Source organism: Hemicordylus capensis, chromosome 11, assembly GCF_027244095.1.
Source record: "Hemicordylus capensis ecotype Gifberg chromosome 11, rHemCap1.1.pri, whole genome shotgun sequence".
NCBI lineage: Eukaryota > Metazoa > Chordata > Lepidosauria > Squamata > Cordylidae > Hemicordylus > Hemicordylus capensis.
The window spans coordinates 24,089,248-24,101,726 of record NC_069667.1 but is presented as its reverse complement, the minus strand read 5'-3'; the positions used below and the strand labels follow the sequence as shown (position 1 = coordinate 24,101,726).

The window sequence follows — 12,479 nt, the reverse complement described above, 5'->3', positions numbered from 1 at the left end:
CCCTGGCTATTGGCTACTGTGGCTGGGGATTATGGGAGTTGTAGTCCAAAAACAGCAAAGGGGGACAAAGTTGTGCAGACCTGGTCTAGGCTCAGCATTGCCCTCGCCGGCTGGCAGTGGCCCTCCAAGGTTTCAGGGTTTCTTCCCCAGCCTGGAAAAGCCACCTAATAGCACAGCGGGGAAGTAACTTGCCTAAGGAGCAAGATATTGCTGGTTCAAATCCCAGCGAACATTGAAAACCCTCCAGACTAATAGTGACTTATTGTCACCTTAAGTGGCACCGCAGGGAAATGCCTGACTATTGAGCAGAAGGTTGCCGGTTCAAATCCCCACTGCTTTGTTTCCCAGACTATGGGAAACACCCAAATCGGGCAGGAGCAATCTAGGAAGATGCTGAAAGGCATCCTCTCACACTGCGTGGGAGATGGCAATGGTAACGCCCTCCTGTATTCTACCAGCCACAGGACTCTGTGGTCACCAGGAGTCTACACCAGCTTGACTGCACTACCTTACCTTTCCCAGACTGAAGGGATTGAACCTGGGACCTTATGTGTACAGTTAGCAAACCTTAAACTATTGTCCCTTTATTTCAGCACCACACAGAATAGAACAGGTGCTTGGATAGGTGCTTGGTTCTGAAATAAAGGGCAATCGTTAATCTGAGCACTAGGGAACAATCATTTTTGCAACAGAGACATCTGCCCGCTAGACACGTTTAAAATGCTGCTTTGCAGAGCCTCTTGTGGATCTCAGCCTTGTCCCCAGCACTTGCAAACAGATCCACTGTCTCTTCTGTTAAGGCCTGAGTTCCACACACAGCTTCATTAGGTGTACTGCCAGTCCTCCGGTTTGGCATCAGTCTCCAGCTGACTGTTCAAAAAAAAAAAAAAATCCTGCAAATTTTAAGGGTATGAAACCGAAAAATATTTGGAACGGGAAGTAGAATCTCCAAGAGACTCAGTCACCATTGGCAACCCTAAGCTTCATCTGCCATATTTAAAAGGAATATTTATTAACTGTCCATAAATGTCCAGGATAGGTATCTGCAGAGTGCAATGTAGATCATGTTGTGCGTGCAATACAAATTTAGGCTTCTGGTGGATTCTCAGAGAAGCCTGTTCACTCCAAACTTGAAAGCTGCCATAGTATTCCTGCTCTTGAGAAGCTCCGAACTGCAGTTCTACAAAGCTACTTGTTTAGATTTATGTTAACTTTAACCCTGTTGGCAGGTCAAGGGCAACACAGAATAGGCTTCTATAATTCTGTATAAATAATTTGCATAAAATAGTGTAGCCTGATTGAGAGGCAAGCAAGCATTCAGACAATAACGCTCAATATAGTCAGGTCATAAAAGCAACAGTTCTGGATCTCGACATATTTATTTGAAACATTTCTACCCCGCCCCTCCAGCACAGTACTTGAGGCCATTTACACTCTCATTATTGGCTTACAAGATCATGCAGCAAGCACAAAATAAGCACAAACACACAAAAATGATTGTTAAGACAGGAAGGGCCTTGAGCTCAAGGCCCTTCAAGAACCTGGAACCTTCTGTGCACATATACACCGTGTGCACAGAAGGTTCCAGGTTCAGTCCCTCCCATCTCCAGGTGTGACTGGGAAAGACCCCCAACCTGAGCTAATGCCACTCAGTGGAGACAATCCTGAATAAGATGGACAAACGGGCTCTCCAGGCTGCTCGAGGCGCCCCCCTCCTCCCCGGCCAGGAGGAAACAGAAGGAGGGACACGCCTCCTACCCTGCCCCTGGAATGGGCAGGGCGAGGAGGAAGGAGAAGGAGGACGAGGAGGGAAGCTGCTCCGCCGCACGTGCCCCCGCGAAGGAAGCCCGCGAGGCTCAGCCCCATGGGGGGGGCCGCCGCCGCCGCCGCCAGCCGCGGGGAGGGCCAGCACCACGGGAGCCAGCGAGGCTCAGCCTTCGGAGGAGAGCGGCCCCGGCTCACTCCCTAAGGGCGCGCGCCGCGGCGGAGCGGCCTCTCAGCCAGCCGGCTGATCCGCCACCGGCCTCCCATGGCTGGGCGCGCGAAGGAGCAGACGCTGCCCGGCAACATGATCACTTCCGGTGGGTCAGAGGGCAAGGGAATAAGGCGGGTGCCGGGGAGCAGAGTGGGGGCCCCCCAGCCGGGGGGGGTGGGGGGCATGCGCGAGGGAGGACACGGGGCCTGGTGGGGGGGCTGACAAGGGAGCGGGGGGGGCGACGCCCCCCCTCGCCCCCGGCCTCCCCATCCCCCGAACCGAAAGCCCCGAGGCCCGCCCCTCGCCAGCCGCCAGGGGACGCTTCCGGGCGGGGCGGCCTCCCAGCATGCCTCGCGACCGGATGTGCCGCCATTTTTGCCTGCCCTGCTCCCCTCTTCTCTCTCGTATTGACAATAACAAGCCGCGGTCTCCGCCGGGCCTCCCCCCTGCCACGGAAGAGGAGGGGAAGTGAGAGAGGGGAGGAAAAGGGGGTCCCCCTCCTCTTCTCCCAGCTCCCCTCTCCAGGAAAGAGGCCGCCTCGGGCCTGGGAGCGGGAGAGGAAAAGAGAGCGAGGCCGGGGCCGAGACGACCAGCCTGCCGGCCTCTGGGAGCGGCGGCAGCGTCGGGGGCCGAGCGGAGAGGGAGGCCTGCGAGCGTCGGGGGCCGGGGAGAGGCGCCTCCCCCGCGGCACGGGCCCCGCCAGGATCCTCGGAGAGAAGAATCGCCCCAGAGGGGGAGGGGAGGCCGCCAGCGCCTCCCTCCTGCGAGGGGGAAGCCGGGAGGGCAGCGCGCACGACTGGCCCGGAGGCGCCCGCCCCCAGCTCGGACCCCGACAGCCAGGAGGCAGAGATCGCCCGCCGCCGCCGCCGCCGTGCCCCTCTCTGCGTGTCTTCCACACCAGAAGGATTTGATGCCCTTCAGCCTGTTCACCTCTGTGTGTTCATGTTTCCCACAGGTTTCTCTTCCCCCAACCCCCCAGCAGCAGCAGCGGCGGCTCAGGAGGTCCGACCTTCCACTGATGGTGGCAGCAGCAGCTCCTCCTCCTCGTCCTCTTCCTCCTCCAAGAAGAGAAAATTAAATAGTAATAGCAACAGTAGTGATAGAGAAGAGGTTGAGTCCGTCTCCTCCTGCTCCTCCCTCCTTGCCAGAAACAACTCCTCCTTGGTCATTACCACCGCCTCCTCCACTGCCTCCTGTTCCTCCTCAGGGGTTGCCTCTTCCAACCATCACCTGCAGAAGAAGTTGCGCTTTGAGGACTCCTTGGATTTTATTGGACTTGATGTGAAGATGGCTGAAGAGTCTTCCTCTTCCTCCTCTTCGTCGCCTGCTGCCTCTTCTCAGCAGCAGCACCAGCAGCAGCTCAAAAACAAAAGCCTTTTAATTTCCTCAGTAGCAGTGGGACACCACGCAAATGGCCTGACCAAAGCTACCTCCTCTACTGTCTCCAGTTTTGCCAACAGTAAACCTGGTTCAGCCAAGAAGTTAGTGATCAAAAACTTTAAAGGTAATACTTCATTCCCATGCATTATATCTGATATTTGTGCATATGAAGTTGCCTTCTACTGTGTTGGACCATTGGTCCCCCTAGCTTACTACACTGGTTGATTGTGAATCTCCAGGATTTCAAACAGTGGCCTTTTTGCAGGCCTACCTGGAGGTGCCAGGGATTGGACCTGGAACCATCTGCATACAAAAGTGCTTTCCTGTTGAGCTGTGCTCCCCCAATTTTTTGGGGGGGGTTGGCAGGTTGTAGGGTTGACTAGTATATTCCAGAGTTCTCTTGGTGGAGGCCCGTTGCTCCTCTCTCTTGCCATTGGAGACCACACCACCTACAGTGAAAAACAGGACGTGGAGCAGGCCTTCCTGCAAACTGAGCAAAGAAACACATTTCAAGGAGATGATTATCTTTAGGGAGAGCAGGGGGAGAGCAGTTGGCCATATTTATCCTTCCAGTGGTGGCTGCTGATGTATTTCTTTTTAGAATGTGAGCCCTTGGGGGCATGTCTATTTTATTATGTCTTTCTACGCAAATCACTTTGAGAATTTTGTTGTGGGAAAGAGGTATAGAAGTAGTAGTAGATGAAGGGACTGAAGTGTTATTCCCAAATGTAGCAACCCATTTACTTTAACCGACAGAATTCAGTGGGTGCCATTGAGATCTCTTACCAGCTCCCACTGGCATGATCTCATTGCTTCATCTACATATTCTTGCTCCAGGTTCTATTTTTCAGTGCAATTCTACATTGTGATGCAATTCTATATTTCTAAAAGTGAATCAAACAAGAGAGAATGTTGAGAGTTGGTTTATTATATATAATCATTGTAACTACCAAGCTGTATGTGTGTCCTGGTTTGTTTGTTTTTTGTTTGTTTTTTTAAAAATCCATCTGTTGCTGACAAAGGCGTAAGCTGAAACGTTCAGCTAAAACTTGATTTTGTCTATCTCTGGTCAGTTATCCTTTTTTAAAAAGTATGTGCGTACACATGCACACAGACACAGAGTTTTGCTGTTTTGCTGATTTTTGCATATGCCAATATTTCTCAGTTTTTTGGAGAAACTTGACATTTTCACAACAAGTGTGTGGAGAGTCTGGTGTGGTTACATGAAGATTACAGGTGAGGATCATCCATCACTGGAGTACTAGTCTAACACTGGCATAAATCATAACAGGGCATCTTCCTCTCACACAAACATCCAAAATAACTCTTTTTCTGTTTTCCTAAATGAGGTTTGGATGATGAGGCAATGGGGATACAGTCATCCCAACAAATATGCGTAGGGATGGCTGTAGGCTGGTATTACAAAAAGAATGTGAATCAGTAAGAGTCCTTTGCCAGGGGGCATTATCTTGGCTAGTAGGGGAGGAAGGGGGAATATCTTATCTCTTCTTGGAACTTTGTGTTCTCCCAGTGGGGTGGGGTGGGATGGGGGGCTGCCTTACAATTTGAGAACCACTGGCAAAAGCAAAAGTTCAACTACCAGAGTTTTCCAAAATGCCAAATGGGAGCCAGTTGGAGGCGAAACTGGCTCTAACATTTATCAGAGTCCTGATTACAGGATTGGTGCATATGGCTTTATTTTCAGAAAGGGTCAGGCAGTGGAAACAGAGAAACGTTGAGGAGCTGGATTAGATTGTGGGTGAACCATCAGAATTGTACTGCAAGATGCAGTGGTGAGTGTCCATACCTTAGACTGAGACGTGCTTAGACAATCTGAGCTTTTGAATGTCATACTGGCCTACAACCTGCTGTTTTCTGGTACATTGCTGTAGCTCCATGGGGGTAGGTTAGATATGGGAGAGAGTGTTTGTATGTGTACCTAGAACAATACATGCTTACCTACAGGTTTTACTGCCCTAAAAACACGTCAGGTTGTTTTTTCTTGAGCTATTTTTGCCTTTCCCAAACATTTCCATTTTTTTTACCAGTGATTGTGAAGTATGCAACTTTGATAGGTAATTCCTGCCCCCTTACACAAGACTAATTCTTACTGACCCGTTATTTATATCTTCTCTGCCTTTGGCCTCTGTACAAATGCCACACTGTGAAGTTAATGGTGCTATACATAAATACATAGTATATTTGCACTTCTAGTCTATGTCCTATAGTCTATATTCTGCCCTCTTATGTTCTTGCCATGGGTGAAGAATGCAAAAATGAGGATGTGAATGTTTGAGTATACAAACAGTTGTACTTGGACTGTTAGCCACAGAACCAGAGTATTACCTGGAATAATACCAACTACATGTGAGAAATATGATGCATTAAGGTGATTTGTGAAGTATACATAGTGTCCAGAAAACTGCATTTTCTGTATCATTTATACAAATCATAGGTGGAATCAGTGGTTATTCATTATCTGAACGTTTAACCCTGCCAGGCAGAGCCCCTACCTTATAAAACTGTAATCAAAAAATGATAAAATGTGTACACTCTGTTACTAAAATCAGCTTCACCTATGTCTGACCACTAAATGGTTTGCCTGAGTGAAAAGTCCTATCTTGGTGTGATGCTTAGACTCATGTGAATCTCACTGGAAGGTGTATTCCAGCACTCAAAGGCAATGTTTCCCTTTAGAACAATCTGCTGATTTTCTAAAATGTTGCACCAGTGATGTGCTAAAAGCATTTTTAAGTTGACCCAAGAAACTGTGTTAGCTAATAGGGAAAGAAACCATGTCTAGCCTTCCAGATCCACCGCCCCCTCCCAAGAACCTTGAATCATCAGGGCTATTAAAATGCCTTGTGCAGATGCTGAAGTACTAGTGTAAAGTACATCTGACAGCACATCCATGCCAGGATGTGCATCGCAAATCACATTTGTGCATTGCCTGCAACTTCTGAACTGTCATCAAAGCCATCTTTGCATACAGCATACTATCTGTATGCATACTACCTTAGTATGCGTACAGCATACTAAGAACATACTACTGTTCTTGAAAATATGACTATTTCTCAGGTCTGGAAGATAAATCAACGGGCAAAGACAAGTGCTGTTCCACAGATTAATCAGGTCACTACCAGAGAAGCTATTAAGGTCAATGGGAATATCCCCCAGGGTCCTGCCATCCCGTTGGCTCTCTTTGGCCCCCAATTTAACTGGTTCCTCGCTCTGAAAGCATAGTTGGACAGAGAACTGTGCCTTCAAGAGGTAATGTTTGTTTGGTCTTAGGTTGTTTTTAACTGCAAGTCACAACTATGGGGTGTGGGGTAGATCATAGTACTTTAAGAACTTATCCCCATATCTGCTTACAAGGCAGAAACTGGCATGCGAAGTTATTCCTAGAGATTCTGCTTATGCCTACATGCAAGTAACCATAAATCCTTCCTATGTTATAAGTTGGGCTACAAAAGTCAATCTTGAGGTCTCTCCTGAAAGGTCACTAGATGGGCCTTTGATCTGATCCAGCAAGGCAGTTCTTGCTTTCTAAAATGTTTTTAGAGTGACACATGAGTGCAGAGTGTTGTTCTAAAGTGACACTTTCTAACTTTTTTCTTGTTTCCCTATATCTTCCAGATAAACCTAAACTGCCTGAAAATTATACAGATGAAACCTGGCAAAAACTGAAAGAAGCCGTAGAAGCTATTCAAAACAGTACTTCAATTAAGTACAACTTAGAAGAGCTCTATCAGGTAAGCGGTAAAGCACCGTAGTCTTCAGGTCCAAAGGCAGAACCCTGCTCCCTACAAGCAGCCCTGTTTGTCTTTTGTCTATTTCTAGGCCTTAGATCTTGATCTTCAGTGGATTGGGGGTGTAGGTGAGGTGCAAGCTTAAATAGAACAGCAGCAATAGGGGCCCATTCATACTGGGTGTGGGGGCTTGTCTTCAAGTCAGGCTGACTTTTCTTCTGTCAGCTCACTAAGGATTTTTCAGATGGTGAATGGGTCATCGCAGAGTTGACCATGAGCCAAAATTTTTGGTACAGTCACAATGGGCTGTGTATGAAGATCTTGCCATACAATTCGTGGTGCCTTTCTAGCCTTGTAAGAAAGTATGCTTAAGAAATTGCTTTGGTCTAAAAGAACTGTGGTTCTTAAATCTCTGATATTAATTGATAACCTCACTAAAGTTGACCCTTGGAGAAAGAAACACCTAACTGTTGATGATTTCTTAGTGTTTACCATATAATTGTTTACTCTGGGTGTTTAATAATATAAGCATATTTATTATTTTGTTTGAACTGGGAGGTGTTCCTTACTTTTAAATGCATCATTTGTGCACAAGACTACGTATTTGTATAATCATGGATGTTTTAATAGAATCCTCTCCTCTTGATAGCTTGTTCTGTCAGTCCTTTTCATATGCTAATGCTGCTGAGCTTATTTTTTTGGCCAGAAGCCCTGAATCGCTTCAGGCTCTGTATTAAATGTTATGTCATTCTTTTGGCACGATTATATTAATGGCCACTGTGGTACTATACAAGGTGACATTATTTTGAATCTTTGCTATATTTCTTTAATCTAGACTTGCTAGATAAATATCCTGTTTCATTAGGGTTATGAATAGCCTTGCAATATTCCATAGATCCACTACGCCTTTTAAGACTATACACTCTGATTGTGTGCATCTGAGGAATTGCTTTGCATCTTCCTCTTTTTAGAAATAATTTACATTTATTTATCTTTTTACACTTGTGAATGTTGAGTGCACATTTTTGCTTATGCACAGTTTCTGCCATAAGTGATAGGAATATTTTTCAAAGAATGAACTGATCTGGGGTCTTAATTAAGGTGGAACATCTCAAATTTGAGTCCTCAGGTGTTGGACTACAGCTCCCATTAATCCCAGCCATTGTGGTTCTGGATGATAACTGTAGTCCAACATCATCTGGGGACCCAAATGTGAGAACCCCTGGTTTAGGATATTCTGTGTCCTCTTTGGTACAAATGCAGTGTGGGATTTCATCATAGAGTCTTTGAAACGGTTTCTTGGCAAAAAATAATTAAGCGGGCTTGTTTCCTATGTAATGTAATAATAAACCTGAAACTTTTTCTTAAATCATCACTGTTAAAAATATCCAGATTTATGCCTCAACTTTCCACTTCATGTCCTAGGGTTAATTGCATTGTCTCCTAGGACAGGATGAATAAAGTTCAAGCACATAGGGAAAACATTGCTATTTCAAAGTAATTAAAAATAAGAAAGAATCTTGTTGCATTTTTGTTCCAAGACTCATGGCTCCCACACGGAATAATGCCCAAATTCCACAACTATAGAATTGGAGTTGGTGGGTCTTGAGCAGGGCAGCCCTTGCTTCTGAGAGCTGTTGTTGTAAGTAGGCTTGCAGATTTAAATAGGCAGAATGCTGTGTTAAAAGTGTGGTTAATTATTGGAGCATTCGGTTGGTATTCTGCTTACTCAAAGGTCATTTGATGGGTATTTGGGGTAAACTGCATTTGTTCAATCTGACCTCCCAGTAGTCTCAGGGTAAGCTATCCTAATATACCTTTATATGTGCATTCTTCTTAAAATTTCTTATATATAATATACAAATGCATATCATGCATACTATTTTTTTTTTAAAGGTGGGAGGGTCTCTAAACTTGTACTTTATTCCAAGATGAATGCAAGGGTCTGTTAAATGTTTCTATGTACATTATGTGGAAATGGGTCAGCCTCTTAAAGTCAAGGCCCGAGAAATCCCCAGTCTGGTATGTGTTCAAAATGATTTCTGTGCCAATTGTGAGATTTTGAAAGCAAAGCGGCAGTATTTCCTATTGACACTATTTGTTTGAATCTAAAAATAGTCTCCTAAATTGCTGGTGATGTGAATACCATATAAACCAGTTCTGCTTAAGAACAGCTGCTTGGTAAATAGATGCTGTTCCAAATGTGCCTTTTCAGGCACCATTATCTGAGCCACAACAGAGGTCCTTTTCTCCCACACTCTTTGCAAGGTTTTCTTCATGTCTTGTTTTGATCAGCAGTAAGCTTCTTAGTGCACTCCTTCCTCTGCCAATAGAAATCCTCGTGCAGCAGCAAGCAGTTTGTCACCTTTTCAAGGCTTTTCAAGATTTTTACTTTATTTTTTAATTACCCTGCTTTTCCTGCATTTGAGAATTCAAAGCAGCAAACAAGAAATACAAGTCAGCAATAAATCATAATAGAACAATACAGTAAAGCAGGCAGCAGCAGTAGTATAATCCTTGCAGGAAAAAGGTCTTAGTCTGCCTTTGGCCTCACCAAAAGAGGCGTGTTTTAACCAGCCAATGAAATCTGTTATAACCGGGGTAGGGAACCTTGGCTCTCCAGCTATTACTAAACTACAACTCCCAGCATCCTCAGCCACAATTTATTGTATCTGGGGATGGTGGGAGTTGTAGTTCAACAACAGCTGGAGTGCCAGGGTTGTCTACTGCTATATCACGATGGGGCCAGACAGACTTTCTTGGGGAGGGTGTTGTCCTGCTTCTCATCCTTCACTGGGGGCGCTTGTAGCACTACCCCGATGTTGATCAGAGTGCCTGTGGTGGAGCATGTGGGAGGGATGGCCTTTAAGTTACCCTGGTACTAATTTAAGGGGAACCATTCATTCAAATTGGGTTTTTACATTTAGTGATTAAGTATGGAGCTCTTCTTTCCCAGATAATAATATAGGGTTGTCTTAACTTATACTAAGTAGTATGTGTTTATGTAGCTCCATCAGTGGACATTGATGCTTTGCAGTGGAACTGATCTGAGTAATCTAAGCAAAAGAGAAGCCCCTGCCCCAAGGAGCTCACACGTTTCACCAGTTAGGGGGAAATGGGACCAATACAAATATATGCAGTGGCATGTAGTTATGTTTTGTTTCAGTTGAGGGTGGTGCTTAGCTGCTGTTATTGACTGGCATGAGGAAAATTACTCAGTGGTCCCACTGAAATTAAAAGGACAAGTTAAGCATTGCCTAACTTGTCCTTTTAATTTCAGTGGGACCACTGAGTAATTTTCCTTATGTCAGCTATTATTTATATACACGTTTTCAACCCCCTCCCCCCCAAAAAAATATTAAGTACCATTCCTAATTGTATATGTGTGCCACACTTGTCCATATGTAAACAAAAACTACTTGGAATAAGCTAATACTGACAAACGCTGTCTCCGTATAGCAGACAGAAGCTGTAGGAGCTACGTAACTTAGCTTTTAGCCACTGCACTACACCATCTCTCTAGTTAGTACTTTATCATGCAAGGGTAAAGATACATATTGCCCAAAGGACACTTCGTCTGAAAGCAACATGGAAATGCTTGTTTGCGGGAGCTATCATCTCAAACAATCAGTGCTAAGCAAAGTTAGAGTCCCAAATTTTGCCAGCCAGTTCTATTCTGGATGCAAGGGCTAAAAGCAGCAGAATTCTCTGTCTGAAATCCTGCTCATTTGCTGGCCTGAGGTCCCATTGTTTCCTTCCTTTCCACTTTCTTGGTCCTGACGTTACCCGTAGGGATAGTAAATGCTTGAGTCAGCTTCAAGGCACTATGCCCAGAGGAGCAGGGAGGGAACGTCGGTCTATTCTCATTCCTGGGATTTTAATTCTCTGAATCAACAGAAAAATACAGTAGGAATGTTTTGGGGTCCCGTTTCAATGAACAAAGCTCAGACCAATGAAGGGCTTCACAGGCTGTGTCACACACCTGGAGGCTATAGTCCACAGAAACCTATGGTGAAATGAATGTGTTCGTCTTTAAGGTGCCACAAGACTCTCTGCAAGAGAGTTTCATCCTAAGCCATTTATCCGCAAGCAGTTTGAAACCCATCCACTGTAGGGGAACAAACACAGGCCTCTTCAAAGCGCCCAGTTTATACGGCACTCATGCAAGCAGCAAGGAGCACATTGACTGTCTCTACTGCTTATGTCCTTTTGGAATCTGATTGGACTTGACAGCCTAAGGCAAACCTCTTCAGGGGGAAATACAGGGCTCTGGGGAGACCAGCATTCACAGGAACCTGCTCCACCTCAAGCTGGTGTCAAGCCCACATCAGCTCTCTTTCCTTTGTGCTCTCTAGGGGAGGTTCACAGCTGTTGCTTTCTGCTAATTTGCAGCTTCCCAGTGTAGCAGGCAGGGGCATCTTCTCCCCACTCCCTCTCTCCAGTAACCAAGCAGTTTGGCAGTGGAGAAGGAAGAGGCAGCCTCCTTTGCAGCTGACTAGGCCTCTTGGCAAGGCAAGTCCCAGGAATACCTCTGTCTCTCCCATGGTCTTCACCAGGATGCCCCTCCTAACTGGGCAAAGAGGCACCTTTTTAGCATGGTGATTCTCTTTATTGAGCAGGGGGAGAGTAACTGGCCCTCTCCACCCCCAGCACAGATCCCTTCCAGTGACTGTCGCTGGTGTCTGTCTTATGTTTCTTTTTAGATTGTGAGCCCTTTGGGGACAGGGAGCCATCTTATTTATTTATTCTCTATGTAAACCGCTTTGGAAACTTCTGTTGAAAAGCGGTATATAAATATTTGTTGTTGTTGTTGAAGTGGGTCAACTAATGGAAGGCCTTTATGTATGATGGAAAAACCCGTGCAGCCTTAGCTGAGCCACATGTTAAAAAGTGTTCCTGAGTGAGGGTTGGACACCTGGCAACTTTCCTGCCTCCATGTTTTCTTCTACCTAATTAAGTATTAGGTATAATTAAGTCCTTCCAAGTTGTTTAAAATAAAAGTTCAGCCCTACATTCCCAACAGTGAAGAAAGCGAATGGCATAGTATTTGTTCTGTGGCTGTGGTCCACTGAGTTTAAGTCTGTCCTGAAACCACTAATAAATATAAATAAATTAGATCTAATCTCTGTTGGGACACCAAATTCTCCAAACAAGTAATATGGACCTGGGTTTTGCAAATCCACCTGAGAAGGAATCTTTCAGACCTGTGTTCTTCTGTGAAGCATCATGTAAATAAGCAGCTCTTTACATTGAAGATGGGAGTCCCAAAATTGCTTGTGTGGATCAAAGCACTTGGTATGAACAATCTGGTTTTTTATGTGGAGAAATGTTCTCATTATTTGGGATCTGTGTCACACTCTCTCTCTCTCATTTAG

The 12,479-nt window shown here is 45.5% G+C and overlaps 1 protein-coding gene across 1 annotated transcript in view; it reads left to right on the top strand.

Moving 5' to 3' along the window:
* The first annotated feature begins 1,778 nt into the window (after positions 1-1,778).
* CUL4B (cullin 4B) overlaps positions 1,779-12,479 on the top strand; it is a 33,274-nt gene continuing 22,573 nt past the window's right edge. Inside the window, exons 1-3 of the mRNA XM_053273805.1 lie at positions 1,779-2,081; positions 2,931-3,479; positions 6,992-7,107. Of these exons, the coding sequence (XP_053129780.1) occupies positions 2,030-2,081; positions 2,931-3,479; positions 6,992-7,107 (717 nt within the window). The 5' untranslated portion in view covers positions 1,779-2,029. The remainder of the gene's footprint in view (positions 2,082-2,930; positions 3,480-6,991; positions 7,108-12,479) is intronic.